The 17,748-nt window shown below is 38.2% G+C and overlaps 1 protein-coding gene and 1 long non-coding RNA gene across 2 annotated transcripts in view; one reads left to right on the forward strand and one right to left on the reverse strand.

Moving 5' to 3' along the window:
* Positions 1 to 17,748, forward strand: part of LOC124253418 (sorting nexin-27-like) — a 55,008-nt gene that overhangs the window by 12,453 nt on the left and 24,807 nt on the right. The window contains 2 exon segments of the mRNA XM_046687181.1: positions 5,859 to 5,912; positions 5,915 to 6,006. Coding sequence (XP_046543137.1) covers positions 5,859 to 5,912; positions 5,915 to 6,006 — 146 coding nt within the window.
* LOC124253420 lies at positions 7,575 to 8,500 on the reverse strand. Its single transcript, XR_006892208.1, has 3 exons — positions 8,282 to 8,500; positions 8,035 to 8,109; positions 7,575 to 7,726 (listed from the first exon to the last, which is right to left on the reverse strand). It is a non-coding gene; the product is annotated as an uncharacterized LOC124253420 (long non-coding RNA).

A 17,748-nucleotide genomic window follows, 5' to 3' on the forward strand; every position in this document is an offset into this window, starting at 1 on the left:
ATGTGCAGAAGAAGAATGGTACAGGAGGAAGAATGTGTACAGGAGGAAGAACATGGTACAGTACAGGAAGATGAATGTGTGGAGGAACATGGTACAGGAGGAAGAATGTGGAGGAGAAGAAGAACATGGTACAGGAGGAGGAATGTGTGGAAGAACTTGGTACAGGAGGAGGAATGTGTGGTAGAACATGGTACAGGAGGAAGAATGTGCAGAAGAACATGGTACAGGAGGAAGAATGTGTGGTAGAACCTGGTACAGGAGGAAGAATGTGTGGAAGAACATGGTACAGGAGGAAGAATGTGCAGAAGAACATGGTACAGGAGGAGGAATGTGTGGAAGAACTTGGTACAGGAGGAGGAATGTGTGGTAGAACATGGTACAGGAGGAGGAATGTATGGAAGGACATGGTACAGGAGGAGGAATGTATGGAAGAACATTGCACAAGAGGAGGAATGTATGGAAGAACCTGGTACAGGAGGAGGAAGACTGTGTGGCAGGACATTGTACACGAGGAGGAAGTGTGTGAGGAGGAAGTGTGTGGAACGCGGCAAGAAGAATGTGTGGTAGAACATGGTACAGCAGGAAGAATGTGTGGTGGAACCTGGTGCAGAATGTTATAACATGATACAGTTGGAAGAATATGTTGAAGAATGTGGTGCAGCATCAAGAACTAAAGAAACATGCTAGTACATACTGGTTGCCTTGATGTTTAGTTATCATTATTTATTAAAGGAATTAACAGGTGTTATCATCGAGGAAAGTATTCTGTAGAATCAGGGCTTTAGATTGGATGGTTTCCAGGAAGTTTATTGTTTGTGATCCAAAATATGTTTCAAATATATTTTTCGAATTCCATTAGGACACTGAAGAAAGTTGTTTCCAAGTTGATGAAAAGATGAAAATGTCCTGCCCCCATTTATCTCTGACAAAATCATTGTATATGGCCAAATCCCTGGTCTCCTTAATTGAGCTGCAATCAACCTGTTGTTTCCAGCTAGCAAATTGCTCAGAACTAGATGGTTTTTGGATTACGCACATGGTATTTATTGATTGCCAGTCCCATATTGAGTTTAACTGCTACAGGTTTTCCTTGTACAAGTCAACATCTCCACGTCTGTGTTGCTTGCAACAAGATTGCCGTCATGGCAGAACAATGTTGATGTTTCCTTTGTCCTGAGATCTGATCTACATTATCTATATTGACAAACATTTTGAATATTTCACTCTTTGTCAACAGCTATTATTTTGGTTTGTAACATCCAAATGTCACATCAAAATTAGTCACCTCAGTAATTAAAGGTGAAGTCATTTTGATTTTCATGATTTAGTTAGTTTCTTTCAAATTTAATTCAACTTTTGGTGACTGCTGTGCTGGCATTTTAATCAGTTTATATCCCTGCAAGAACACTTCACCTTCTGTAACCACATGCAAAGACACTGAATCAGGTTGGAAAGGAATTAAATTACTATGCAGCTCCAAGGAAAGCACTTGACAATTGCAGTCAACCACATGTTGTAATTAGATAAATCCATGGTATATTTGATTTAAGGCTGTTGGGAGTACTTTTCGCAAGTTATTGTTTGTTTAATTCTATACTTCAAGGCCACTAGTGAAAAATGATAAATTATTATGTTACTATGCAAAAAAGTAAGGGAATCTGAACTGATAGGAAGTATAAGCGTTAACAAGCTTTTCAATCACAGACATCTTATGAACTCACCACCAGTTCTCTTTATCACCACCCCTAAACACAACGCATGGGATGCACTTACACAGCGCAGTAGCCCCATACACTTGCATTCTTGATTTTGACGGTTTTCAAGGTCGATAAGTCACTTCAGACCATTAATTTTGACAATCATCTTGCATCACACAGTTGTTAGTGTTTGTTTCGAGCCATTTTGTTGTTTGTTTGATCATGGAAATCATACACATGCAAATTTCATGCCATACACCAATCATCTTTCAGGAGCGATTAGTTGTGACGGATTGTTGTACAAACAACTATGGTCATAAGGAAGCACAAGTGGTGATGCACTTTCAAAACATTCATTCTTATCATATCAACTTTGATTGAACCTGATATATCTCCCAAATTTTTCAATTGTAAATTAAAAGTAAAGTTCCCCTACTTTTTCTTAAGAGTATATTATCGTTGTGACGGCATAGCTACAACTTAAATGTCAGCTTTGGTTGAAACTGATCAATTATGAGTAATATGATAATCTATTGGAAATTATTTGAGGATATTTATCTTGTTCAGTGTTCAAGTTAGTAGCTACCTTTGGATCTGTTAGAAAATTTCAAAATGTTGATTTTTATCCCTTATCTGAGATCACCCATCCATGTGTAGTCACGGTATGGCACTTAATGTTTATAAGCTGTTGAGTATTCACTCACAAAATATTGTTCCAAGTGAATGAGTGAGTTTAGTTTTACGCCGCACTCAGCAATATTCCAGCTATATGGAGGCAGTCTGTAAATAATCAAGTCGGAACCAGACAATCCAGTGATCAAAAGCATGAGCATCGATCTGCGCAATTGGGAACTGATGACATGTGTCAACCAAGCCAGCGAGCCTGACCACCCAATCCCGTTAGTCGCCTCATATGACAAGCATGGATACTGAAGGTTCATTCTAACCCGGACCTTCATGGGTTGTTCAAAGTGGGTATTGATAGTGTTCTTGAGGTATTTTGCACCTGAAATAAATGCTCTGTTTTACTTTACAATATTTGGGACTAAAATTCATTATTCAGTTGTGTGAAGTAACAAAGTAACCCAAGTCTGTGTGTGAGCCGTCAATGAAAAACCATCTTGAAAGAACTACAGTCCCTAGTTAAGAAGGATGCATTGGGAAATTCCATAAAGTGTTGTTTATTTGACTTTTTATCCCCCGCAACGCGAATTAAAATGGACTTTTGCGTTTGCAGGTATAAAATGGACTCCGATCAGATGCGTCCGTGCACATTTGTCTTTTTTTTGGAATTCTGAATAAAATATTTTTGGCGAGCAGAACTCTAAAACTAAAACCGTTAAATATTTCTTCACCAAACTTGGCACATAGATAGATCTGGTGGTGTACTGGTGCCTTTTGGTAGTTTTGGAATTCTGAATAAAACATTTTTGGCGTTTCCATGGCAACAAGTTCGACTTAGACTGAAATTAGTGGTAGTGCTCTTTTCCGGAGCAGAACTCTAAAACCGTTCACTATTTCTTCACCAAACTTGACACATAGATTGGTCTGGTGGTGTACTGGTGCCTTTTTGGTAGTTTTGGAATTCTGAATAAAATATGTTTGGCATTTCCATGGCAACAAGTTTGACTAAAACAGAAATTAGTGGTAGTACACTTTTCCGGAGGAGAACTCTAAAACCGTTCAATGTTTCTTCACCAAACTTGGCACATACATAGATCTGGTGGTGTACTGGTGCCTTTTGGTAGTTTTGGAATTCTGAATAAAATATTTTTGGCATTTCCATGGCAACAAGTTTGACATAGACTGAAATTGGTGATAGTGCTCCTTTCTTGAGCAGAAATTTAAAAACCTTTCAATACTCTCCTTCCACTTTTCTATATACACACCTAAATATTTGACATAATCATAACTCGTAGATATAATCATGAAGAGTATTTTGCCATTGCGGGGGATATTGATGACTTTGTCTTCTTGTTAACTTTGAAGTGGATTTGTACACAAGCATCTGGAGGTTTTGGTGGTGACTTTCACCCATGTTTTGCTGCAGGAATGCTCAGTATTTGTGACCACTAATTTCTTTCTGTCATGTCTGTTACATGATCAAATAAATCAAACACAACTTGATCAAACTATTTTTGTTTCATTAATTAATTTCTTTTGTGCCTTTGATTAGAACTTACTGAAGCTTGAAAATTTCAATGAAGTGGACTTTGGAAAGAAATTTATGTTATTAATTCACAATATCCTTGTGTTCTGATCCTGTGTGTAGAGGTACTTCAGCATGTGTTTATTTTGTGCCTCTATTTTCTGGTTGCCTGTCATGGTGCATCTGTTGGGAAATAATACAAAACACATGTTTTAGATAATAGCTATAATATTATGTCATGGAATTTGATAAAAATATGTTTTCTGACATTAAGCTTGAAGTTTATGATCATCTTATCATTTATGTCTCAGAAATGCCAGCTGTTTGATTTGGTTGTCATTATGATATTTACAAAGAAACTTCCACTAATGAAGTTATAGTCTGTTTGCAGTGAAAATGTACTGATGAATTTCACTTTAAACAAAAAAGTAAATCAAATTAAGTGAAATTATGATTGTGAATCTTCATGTATTACAAGGGGGTGAGCGCAGTAAACAGAACAGTGAAACAAATGCATGTGCGGTACATGATGAGCATAAACTCAGACCAACCCTACTTGTTCTCGGTGTTTCATTTAATGTGCATACCCCTTGTAATACAAACCAATAATAGCGATTTGAATCTATGATTGTTTGCTCAACAACTTTTATCCTAAGTGGAATAAAATTCTGAGATTTAAATGTTCAATTGGCAAGGTAAAATTATGAGGATTCGCAATCATAATTTCATTTAATTTGATTTACTTTTTTGTTTTAAGTGAAATTCATCGGTACATTTTCACTGCAAACAGACTATAAGTTAAACATATTTTGGGAAATATGTTTGAAAAATATTGACATTCTTGATTAAAATTGCTGTACAAGGTGGTCATGTATACTATCAAATAATAGTCATTGATAATCACTGATTTACCTTGTGATATTGCTTCAGATTCCTGTTAGTCTTATTACATCTGTTCATTTAGTGTACAGTCCAAATGGTAGACCAATGACCTGTGCCTCTAAACATCACGATCAGTGTGTGATGTTGGAAACTAAGCCAGGATAGTTGTCTATGGTGATTAAATTGATGGACTATTCATTTACTTCAAACTTCAAATAAAATGAGCAATTTGTTTGAAAACTGGGTATGTGGTGATAGGGGACAGTTTCTCTATTCAGGACTACATTCAAATGTTTTGGGCTGCCATAGTATCTTTCTTGATCACCCAGTGGACCATTAGTGACATTGTTTCCTTTAATAAACTGTTTCTTTATTTACAAGATCATTAAGTCACATATCAAAGTCTGAGTTAACTTCACACAAGCTAGACTGGGACAACATTATGTTTTACAATTATGTTCTTGAATAGAATTAAGAATGTATGATTATGTAGACAACCTCTTGGACACCAAGACCCCTAGTGATTTGTAACATTTTAGAGCATGTGTTTGTGAAGGTGAGTATTACGTAAGTATTACCTGATCGTCATTAAGTAGTAAGTGTTACCTGATGGTCATTAAGTAGTAAGTGTTACCTGATGGTCATTAAGTAGTAAGTGTTACCTGATGGTCATTAAGTAGTAAGTGTTACCTGATGGTCATTAAGTAGTAAGTGTTACCTGATGGTCATTAAGTAGTAAGTGTTACCTGATGGTCATTAAGTAGTAAGTGTTACCTGATGGTCATTAAGTAGTAAGTGTTACCTGATACCTGATGGTCATTAAGTAGTAAGTGTTACCTGATGGTCATTAAGTAGTAAGTGTTACCTGATGGTCATTAAGTAGTAAGTGTTACCTGATCGTCATTAAGTAGTAAGTGTTACCTGATCGTCATTAAGTAGTAAGTGTTACCTGATCGTCATTAAGTAGTAAGTGTTACCATTAAGAAAGTGCTGGAGTAAGTGATCGTCATTAAGTAGTAAGTGTTACCTGATCGTCATTAAGTAGTAAGTGTTACCTGATCGTCATTAAGTAATAAGTGTTACCTGATCACATGAGCATGTTTTGTGTATGGTATATGTGTTTGTTCTAGTGATATCGGTGCCGGAGCAGGTGGCTGAGAAACTGGAGCCAAGTGATGACTCTTCAGGCCATCTTACATTGACTACTCAGAGCGACGATCTCTCCCTATTTCAATACCAGACTATCACACAGTAGAAAAAGATGGAGAAAAATTTGTTGTAAGTATTTTTTGGTATTTATGTGTACCTTTTTCCAGAGTACTGTATGAACATCAGTGTAGTCCTACTCAGATTTGAAACCATTACACCCATGAACTTTTTCCTGCTGAGGACATTTGTTCCATCTCAAAGAAAATGAATAACCCAGTGGAATTATTGTGAGAATTGGTCCCAGCAAACACAGGTGATTATAAGACTTAGAGGTGACCCTGCGGATTGGGTGGTCAGGTCAGGTGACTTGGTTAGTGATGTGTCACCACATACAGACAATTCGATCACTGGATTTCCTCAATGTTTCAGTCTCAATTATTTACAGGCCACCATTTTATAGCTGGAATACTTCAGAGTTTGGTTTAAACAGAATTGCAGTTAACTCTGTCAGGATTCCAGGACTGAACTCTTTCCATGTGATCATTCTGTGTCCCTGCTTGTTGTTGTCAAGGGACTGGCTGTCAGGACCGCCTCCGTGGTGTAGTGATTAGAGCGTCCGCCCGGAGAGCGGAAGGTCGCGGGTTCGATCCCCGACCGCATCATACCAAAAGACGTTAAAATATGGTACTTGTTGGTTCATGCCTGGCACACGGCATTAATTGGTACAACAAGGACTGGTCGGCTCGCAGTATAATGTGTCTGAGTGGGGTATTCATGCTTCACTGCGGCATTGTATCTCAATGGGCTAGCTCTATAAAACCAGCTTAAGTCTGTGCTAGTACAAGCAGCCGCACATACACATACACATGCATGCGCGTCGTCATATGAGCGAAATATTCTCAAGCACGACGTTAAACCCAATTTCACCTCACCTCACCTCACCTCACCTCACCTCACCTCACCTCACCTCACCTCACCTCACCTCACCTCACCTCACCTCACCTCACCTCACCTCACCTGTCTGTCAGCTAGGACCTGACTGGCTCGATGTCCTTGTTCTTGGACAATATGGAGTAATTCTCATTGTAAGCATTTTACCTAAAATATGCAAGTGGTCGGGCCCAAAAACCAATTCCTTATATATATCTGCTTGTTCATTAAACCCTGTGTTCATTATAAACATAGTCTTCTGTATGTATACTTTCCATCAAAAGTTTAGACTCACTTAAACACTCACTATATGGTATGTATATATATACATATGGTTACATCAAAAATTGATTTCTCCACTAACCTGGGGGAACCAACTGCAGAACTTATACAGATGAATTGCACGGGGATCATGCATCAAATTGCTGAAAAGCATGTGCAAATATCGTGCATGTGATCAGCTGCGTTTTGGTGTAAAGTTTGGATAAGAATTCGCCAATTTTCACTGATCTTTATCATTTATTGAACTCATGACAATAATCTTTTCAATGTTACAAATTTGTTTTACAATACATCAGTTCATGTGTAAACAGTACCTTTAAACAGTATGGAATATTTAGCAAATTTAGTTTGGAACAGTTGCCTGAAGTAAGTGGCTATATTTACACTAGTGAGTCTAAACTTTTGATGGGAAATATATTTAATGAGTGTGATGTGTGCCCTCAGAAGAAAGTTTCGCAATCCCACAAAAGAAAACAGATAACATATTTTGGCAAATGGTTGCACATTAAGATGTTAATTCCTCCAACAGACAAGCCTGACATACGTCATTATCTGCTTGTTATCTCCAAACACCATTACACTATGATGAGTCCGTGTTCCTTGCTGAGGCACGGCAGGTGACAGGTGAGTCTGACGTCTGTAATAGATTGGAATGTAGCTCCGTAGATAAGTTATATCATAAGCACCATGTCAAGCTCTGGCAATATTATAGACTCAGTGCATGTCAGAGATTACTGAACAGGTACTTGGGTGATGGAACAGTGCTTTGTATATATCAGCAAGCCAGGTAGATTTACCTGTAAGTTTTCCTGTCCATCTTCCCATATTGACATGGCACATTAATGATAGGGAATCTATGATAGTATAATGCATAAATGTCAAATACTATGGACACAAACCTCAAGGACCCCTGGCTGAACATTGTTTTTATAAACTTGTAATTACCTTACAATGCAGTCTCGCTTTCAGTTGTTCTTCCAAAGTAGTTTTCAGCATACCTATCCATCATGTCTGTTGGCTCTGAAGTAAATTAAAAAGAAGTTATAAAATTCTCAACACTAAGAAAGAGGCTTAATTTGTGTGTTCCTTGACAAGGCATTTGACAAGGACAGGCCTTTGTAAGTGTCCCCAGACAGGAAGGGCCTCCAGTGTCCGTGACTGCAATGAGGGTGTGATGGTCACAGTGTCTCACCTTGCTCATGTGGGTCACACACAGACTTTGCTGGTTGCTCATACAGGTCAAAAACTGGTTTATGTATTTCAAGGACTGAGATCTGCTTGTTCCGTTAATAAATGGACATAAAGTGTTTGTCTGAATCAAACTCTGCCTCTCCTGAACTGCCTTGTAATCACTTTCTTAGAAATTGTATTGAAGGAAATTGATCATAATGTGCAAAGTCCCACTGATACTCTGAACACTGTACAAAGTAAAGTACACCACAGGCGCTATCATGTAAGCTAAGCTAGACACGCAGTGGCAGCTGTTTAATCTGTAACAAAGGCACAGGCTAGGACGGACACCCGTACCAGTGTGCCACAAGGGCATGTTCCTTTATGGGATTTGGCTGTATCATCATCACCTTTAGTTTGTTGAAGTTCCTTCTTGTAAATCTGTCGCTTACTGATTGCTTCATTCAATATAATCAAGCAAAAGACTAGTGTCATAAAATAGTATTCTGTTTTTGTTTGGTTAGGAACATTTGGTGAAGCATTGATATTAGTATAAACACACATTTGAAAATAATAATGGACAGCCGTCATTTGCTCTCAACCACTGCGAGATGACCAGAACTTTCGCAATGTGTCATATTGCCAACTTGGGTATTTCTGTCTTGTACATGTGTGGTTACATATTTTATATATTTTGTAATGGCAATGATGATTAATTTTGTTTCTATGTTTATGAGGAAGTTTGTTCCTCTAGCACCTGAATGAAAGCTACCCATAGGTCCTTACTGTTTCACATTAGTGCTGCCATGGAAATGACCCACTGGCTTGCATGTGAAATGTGGATGTAGTTCCATACATGGTTTTATTGGATGAAACAAATATCCTATATATGTACATGTTGAGATTGATGTAAATAATTTCAGCAGCAAGTCAGAAGATGTGAAAGTATGGTTGTTTGAATCATTAAAACTTATCAAAATTGCAGATTACATACAATAAACATTACTATTCTCGTGATAGTTGGACTCAACATTCAACAGCTGATTTTCTCCAGTAGGAAGTGAGTATGTGCAATAAAATGACATTGTTAATATTCAGGGAGATCAAATCGAAGCACTACACAAGTCATGAACCTGGGACCCCCAAATCGTAATTACTGAATATCCTCTGAAGTCAGAATAATGGATCCAGGTAAAGCCCTGTCCATGTTAACCTTGACTAAGCAGCAAGAGTGTGATGGGTCTCTACGGAGCCCCAGCAGGGCATGTAATGGATGACATGTCACACAATTCCTTCCATTATCTTGATTATATTGCTTCTCAGAGTTCTATCAGTCAGATCATAATGATGTCATTGCAAGATTTCCAATCTCTCTCTCATATTAAGTAATAGGATGGTAATAATGTACAACTGTTGCCGTGACCACTGTAGACGAGGAGAAAACTGTTAGTGTCATTCAATTATCATGAACAAGTAAGATGTATGTCTGGGCTGGTTCCTTCATTAGGTGCTCATTGCCTAGAGACTCAGCAGTAAATTGTTATTCTTTCCTTAAAGCACTATCTACGTTGAAATATTGCAAAACTATTTTTGCTTGTAAACATGTGACATACATAGCGATAAGAATAATGAGTCAAAGGCCATTGCAGCATGACATACGATGTTACTGTTTGATCAATATGGGTGTCTGATGACCAGACTTCAATTCCCCACAGTCTTACTGTAGCTGGAAGAACTGCTGCAACAAATGTCGGGCTGCAACTCAGTTAGCCATTGTCGAGGTAATTATGTTCTGTAATGATCTCCAAATGAGGACAAGTTGTCTAGAGTTCGAACTGCGCTGATAACTCTCTCAGACCACAAATGAAGAAAGCCCACATGATTACAAATTTCATATTAAAGCTGCTGCAGATCTATGTCATTGTTTCAAGATGATACTTCCATCATTACTGACTACACCCTGAGGACAAATTTCTTGCTGAGTTAATGGTACTGATGTTTTAGAATCATCCAGAAGACAGATGTTAAACAGGATCTGTTTTTGACTTAAGCTTATTGTCCTTTATGACATAAAGCATGTTGTCAGTGCTGGCTTATGGTATTGATCTGATGTTCTAAATTCTGGTAATAATGTGTAACTTTCTATCAGACTGCTAATGTCATTATAACTTAGTCTTATTGCCTCCTCTGGCTCAGATTTAGTTGAGCAAAGGCTGCAAGAAGACATAAAAGTCATTTTTCTCCTTGAAGTATGTATCACATTTCTATTACTGATGCCAGTGCTGAAATGTTTGATTTGTATACACACTGTGTAAAACTGTATTTGGCAGCTTTTTACTTTGTTTTTATGACATAATATTCACTAACTTGCTTCCCTCACGTAATTGGTAAACATGCTAAAATTGAATTTCATCCTTTGAAACCATGCTTCTTATGTTTAGACTGTGAGGAAGTGTGCTGAAGTGTTAGCAAATAATGAAATATGATGGAAATTGATTCATTTGATTTGTGCACAGTCTTGAGTCATAAAGTGCCACAGTGCTTAATCAGGGCTAAGCATGACTGAGCTGCCAAGAGAATTGAATTACAATCTCATTCACTGATTGGAGTGAAGTCAACAGGTTGACGTGGGGATCACAGACTAACATGAAGAATATGGCCCTATCAGCTGCCAAGAATGGGGGTAGTTTGGGCTGGGTGCCTGGGATTCTCCACTGACGCCATTACTCTATCTTGTATCATCAATACTTCAATGGCAATTTGCCTCATCGTGAGGAGGGATAATGCTAAAGCTTCTTCTAACAAATAACTTTTTCTATCAGCTGTTGGAAATTATAAACATGAATTCTTGAATTTTGTATGGATTTTGTTTGGATTTCAGCACTGAACATATCTTCCAGTCAGAGACTAATGTAGAGTTCAAGGACAAATTGTCTGGTTGCCAGTGTAACATAATGTTACATCAACTAGTACTTCAAAATGATTTTACTGGCTTCATCTAGCCCACAGTGGCTAGCTGTGTTGAATTTATTTGAATAAATTTCATTATTGTCAATAGACACACATAATGGGAATGCAGAAGGAAGTGGTTCAGCATATATATTCAGACTTCCAAACTTAGCTTGGCGGTCAAGTGGTCCGTGGTTTAACTTGGTTCCAAGTCAGTGTATGATGGGTTGCTAGGGGGTTCCAGCTACCTCCAATATTCTAAATGATAAAAGGACTTCCATAATTTTCTTACAGTTTTCAATGTTGCAAATTAGGGGCCAGTGTTGATATCCTACTGTTGAAAGTGTGATGTACCGTACTAGTCTCAGAATATCATAGTAACAGATATAGATACTTATTCATGAATACCTTGTTGTTAATATCTAGGAATTAGAATAACAAACATGTCAAGTAATTACTTAAGCTAAAACATTTTAATGACTTTTAAAAACCAAACCACTACGTCGACAACAATGCTGCTTATAGCCAGATGACTTAGGCCAACTTAAAAATGACACAAGTTACTCTACAGCATGGCTAAAATGGATATATTCCATTTTGCATATCTCACTTAAATACACAGCAAACTAGTTCCAAGTAAAAACACTCTCTTAAACATATTTGTGCATATTCCAATGACCATGAATAATAAATTGTATTCATGAATGGATACGGTTCGATTCAGAAGTGAATTTAACAGGACTACGAATACAGAAGTGAATTTAACAGGACTACTGTTTGTACCCTTAGTCTTGAATTTATTCTTGGGATGTGTTTCTGTACCAACTACACTCTTCCTGGAGATATGTTCAAATTTTAAAGCAAAACTGTAGACCATGATGCATCATTAAGCAACATTCACTCTTTGTTGTGTGTTCTGTCAGTTTTGCGTGAAACTGTAGACCATCTAAGCATAACAAATGAACAAAGTTAGTGGTTTATCAAGACAAATCAGTCCAAAGTCTGCAGTAGATGTCGGTGAAAATCCTAAAATGAGATCCACAAAGTTCCTATATTATCTAAATATAGTTGTAACCTATGTTATGACTTGGTCAAGGTGAAGTATATTTGGGTGATAACAGGACAAAGAATGGAGGAAGAGGTTTAGTTATACACCATTGTAATGTATTTAATGCAGTGTTACAGAGCAGTGTTGAAGTAACTTTGAAAATGTGAAAAGATATCCCAATCTGAAACAAGGTAATAATTGTTTCCCAGTTGGTCTGCCTAGGGCACTGTGTAATCCTAGATCAGTCCCTGGTAATTGTTCACTGCATGGCATACTTTGGAACACATTGAGGAGATATGGTTTCTTGTAAGTGAACTGATATGACTTTTGCCATGGTGGTCCTATTCAAACATTAGCTTTGGTTCTTAACAAGATTTTAATTCAAAAGATACTTAAACCTGGTAATGATTTGACCAAAATGACTATGCATCATTACTTGAATACACATATTGGGATTGATATAGATTGTGATGACGTAATCTCAGTCTTTGACAGCCTGGATTTAAGACAGTTATTTGACATGGTTTAGGTAAGCTTTACTGCATATTGACTCCAGCTTTCTTCTGCATTAAAGAGGAATCAGTCTGGTGTCTCTCAAGCCCCCATTGATAGCAACATCTGTATATTCTGTATTTAGCCCAAGAAGGTATCCGATTTCTTTAAAAATCAATTTTGAGTTTTTGAAATGTTCTGACTCTGTTTGTGGTGAATTTGATCCAAGATATGAGTTTAATCAGGATCTGAATAGATAGAACATGTGAATGTCTTTCTCTTTTCACTGGAGCAAATAATTTGTTTGGAGCTGAGGCTCAGTTCTCAATCACGCTGGCTGTGTGAAGAGAGAGCTCCCTTGTTGTGAAGTGTTATTAGTTGCAGGAGACTGATCACTTCTTTTCAGTGGGCAAGTATACCCGATATCTCATTCCTTCTGCACCTTCAAGGAGCGTGGAGTTTCAAGGATCCTATGGGACATCATATACTGGGCACACCAAAACTCAGAGTGGTTTCAAGCAGCTTTGAATAGATAACTACATAATATGAGTACTGGATTGGTTTAATCAATGCCCAAATTTGCCTAAACTAGGTAGAGCTTCAGATGGATTTGAATGCTTCTTGGTCATGTGACTATTACCTGGTAAAATGATGGCAAGTTAACACTGTGAAACCAATACTGCCTGCAAATAGAATGTTATTATTTTGTCCAGATTTCAAAGAACCTGGTTGCAATATGATTTCTAGGGTTAAGAAATTGTCCATATTATATTAAACATTTTTACAACGCTCACCCAACTATTACGAACATACAGGCCTAGGCATTGGTTTCTTCTATTTCCCCTTTGACTCAGTCCAATGTGGGGAATCTGGGTTAGTATAGGTCCCTGGGGTTGGAACAGGTCCTAGGAGTAGGAGAAGGTCCCCAGCAATCCAGTCTGGGCGTAACATGCAACCAATCAGATTGGTCAGGGAGTCTTGCTTGATGACATTCGTCCCTGATGCCGTGGATTGTCCCAGACAATAGCATTAACTGGACTGTCTTGTCCAGACTTAAGCATTTCCATGATATCTTCACATAGTTGGATTATATTATATTTATATTACACAAACACAAAATCTGAATCAGTCTCTTGTGGAACAAACTAACATGGAGTAGTCTTATATTTGTTGATTCTAGGCCATATTCATGTTTTGAAATAAGGCTGTAAATTATATTGAACAAATCCATCATAGGGATGGTATGTATCGTCAAGTCACATAAGTTCGATCGTCATATAACTTCGATCGCCCATTTTGAATGGTAATTGTCGCATACGTAGCGATAACTTACGATATCTGCAGCTCTGATCTTCTGGTGACACCACTTTTATTCGTTTGGACCGGAAAATGTTTCGCGTCAAGTTACCAAACGTAAGTTATAGGTCATATTCACCAAACAACTACTTTTTAACCCTAGATCAATAATGTAACTTTATCAGCTCCAATAAAATGTAAACAGTACTTATTTCACACGTTGTAAATTGACAGCGCCCTGTCTTCTGTTTGTTAACGTTGATGGTCTAATTGTGACGATGTCCAGTCACTTGATATCCTTTGTCAAAATTTAAAACTTTGGAAACATGTAAGGGCCATTTCTTATAGAAAACTTAATGCTTTTTGAGAATTTCCGTGAATTTGTACCTGATGAAGTTCGAGCTATTGCCTCATTGATAAATACAACCTGGGCACAATGTACCCACCCTACATGTCAGCACAGAACACATTTATGTTTCTGCAAGCCAGTTCGTGGTGTTTGTCTACATTCTGAGGTTTGATGCCTGTCACGATGAGCCTGAAGAATAATTCCCTGCATAATACTTCTATATAAGCTGAATATTTGTGACTTTTCATCGTTTTTAGAAGTATTGAAACATAAAATGAACGTTTCATGGACATAAATACCATAAAATTACTTGGGACTGCTCTAACTCTGAATTTGACACAAGAAATTGTCCTTACAAGTCATCCTGTTTACGTGACAAGCCAGCCAATCATATGATCGAACTTATGTGACGTAGCTTTCTGGGTCACTTGTGTTGACAGTGAGAGGGCGGCCATGCCGCGATTGTGAAAAGCAGTAAAAATACCTGGATTTTGGAAATGTTTTGACATAAATAAACAAGTTTAGAGGTAAGAGATTTGAAAATAAGATTATATGAATATAACTTTGAAAATTCAGCGACAGTTCTTAAGTGATCGAACTTACATGACACAAGGATATAAAATCACTCTATTAATTAAACTGTGAACTATTTTACAACTGTAATTTGATGTTTAATGTATATTACTGGAAGACCAGCCTACATTAAAAACTAAAAGTTCAGCTTTTCCATTTCATTTTTGTTGTTTTAAATATATTTTAGGGAATCCTTTCTGCTGAAGGTATGATGTTTCGTCTTGCACCTGAAAAGTGCTGATTGCCAGGTGTTAGCCAGTATCAAGGTGATACTGTTATTGATATCCCCAAATAGTTTTATGTATGATGTATAAATGAGTATGTATGTTTACTGTAGCTAATCAAGTAGTATTTTCATAATGAGCAAATGATTCATTCGGGGACTAAGGTCACGTGGAGAAGAAAGTTCCTTACGTGAATTACATGGATATGCTCAGTAGAGACTTTACTGTCCCTAGTCTGTATCAACATTTCCTAGTTCATGGTTGTATTGATAAAAACAACACATTTTCTACTAATTTTAGAGATAAACCTATTTTTCACTTATAACAGGACCAAAAAAAGGACAAAGTTTAATGCTCAGTTTCTATTGTAGCTTCAATACATTCATATTTTGGTGTTACGATGCTATTTTCAGAAATTCCCTGTTTTGAACAAATTTAACATTTTGTTTGCATTTTGCTGCCAGGGGCACATAGGTCAGAATAGAAATATAACAAGTTTCTGATTCAGCAGATGTGTAAACCAAGAAATGAACACATTGTTGCCTCACTAGTAATTTTGTCCTTGTATAAGTGCACTGTTGTGAAATGATCACAGCATTTACACTAAATTGTATTGATCGGCATACTGGTTTCCATGAAGCAAAATCATTTAGCGTGTCAGCTGTATCCAGCTATAATTTGAGAACAGTTAGGTAGACACTGCCTTGCAGTACAGTCAGGTAGACATGACCTTGCAGTACAGTCAGGTAGACATGGTCTTGTAGAACAGTTAGATAGACACGGCCTTGTAGAACAGTTAGGTAGACACTGCCTTGCAGTACAGTCAGGTAGACATGACCTTGTAGTACAGTCAGGTAGACATGACCTTGCAGTACAGTCAGGTAGACACGGACTTGCAGTACAGTTAGGTAGACACTGCCTTGCAGTACAGTCAGGTAGACATGGCCTTGTAGAACAGTTAGGTAGACACTGCCTTGTAGAACAGTCAGGTAGACACTGACCTTGCAGAACAGTCAGGTAGACACTGCCTTGTAGAACAGTTAGGTAGACACTGCCTTGTAGTACAGTCAGGTAGACACTGCCTTGCAGTACAGTCAGGTAGACATGACCTTGTAGAACAGTTAGTTAGGAACAGTTAGACACTACAGCCTACAGTGCAGTACAGTCAGGTAGACATGACCTTGCAGAACAGTTAGGTAGACACTGCCTTGCAGTACAGTCAGGTAGACATGGCCTTGTAGAACAGTCAGGTAGACACTGCCTTGCAGTACAGTCAGGTAGACACTGCCTTGCAGTACAGTCAGGTAGACACTGCCTTGCAGTACAGTCAGGTAGACACTGCCTTGCAGTACAGTCAGGTAGACACTGCCTTGCAGTACAGTCAGGTAGACATGACCTTGCAGTACAGTCAGATAGACACTGCCTTGCAGTACAGTCAGGTAGACACGGCCTTTACAGTACAGTCGGATAGACACGGCCTTAACAGTACAGTCGGATAGACACGGCCTTTACAGTACAGTCAGGTAGACACGGCCTTTTCAGTACAGTCGGATAGACATGGCCTTGCAGTACAGTTAGGTAGACATTGCCTTGCAGTACAGTCAGGTAGACATGGCCTTGTAGTACAGTCAGGTAGACATGGCGTTGTGGAACAGTTAGGTAGACACTGCCCTGTACAGTCAGGTAGACATGGCCTTGTAGAACAGTTAGGTAGACACTGCCTTGCAGTACAGTCAGATAGACACTGCCTTGCAGTACAGTCAGGTAGACACTGGCAGTACAGTCAGGTAGACACTGCCTTGCAGTACAATCAGGTAGACATGACCTTGCCGTACAGTCAGATAGACACTGCCTTGCAGTACAATCAGGTAGACATGACCTTGCAGTACAGTCAGATAGACATGGCCTTTACAGTACAGTCAGGTAGACACGGCCTTTACAGTACAGTCAGGTAGACACGGCCTTTACAGTACAGTCGGTAGACATGGCCATTACAGTACAGTCAGGTAGACATGGCCTTTACAGTAATTCAGGTAGACACTGCCTGGCAGTCAGGTACAGACTGACCCACGGAGGAGACAGGTGCATTGCTGTCAGGGTCTGTCAGTACTGCAATTTGAGCATGCTGGCTTGCCTACAGTACATTAACCCTAAGATGTAAAGCCAAACATGATCCTATCATGGAGCAACGTAGATTTCCATTGATGCTATTGGAATCAAGTTCAAGTTCAATTTATTTCGGTAATAGGGGCCATAGACCCAGAATACAAACAATACATAACATTTTGTTTTGGTGGCTCTTACATAAGAGCATGAATGGCATAATTACACAAGCAGATACATTGTACAGTTGAACAATAATAATTATAGGTTGACAATATGATAATGCAAAAGTTGATAGAGTTAACTCCCTTGCAATTTGGTACAAAATTCTGAGAAAGAGCATATCAAGTCATAGCAAATTGTATATGTATATAGTGATGAATGAGCACAATAATTTGTAATGGTTACAAGTCTAACAATTAAACCATAGTTGTAGGTAGACAAGGTATTATGCG

This window comes from Haliotis rubra, unplaced genomic scaffold, assembly GCF_003918875.1.
Source record: "Haliotis rubra isolate DU_JTF1 unplaced genomic scaffold, ASM391887v1 Scf54, whole genome shotgun sequence".
Taxonomy (NCBI): Eukaryota; Metazoa; Mollusca; class Gastropoda; order Lepetellida; family Haliotidae; genus Haliotis; species Haliotis rubra.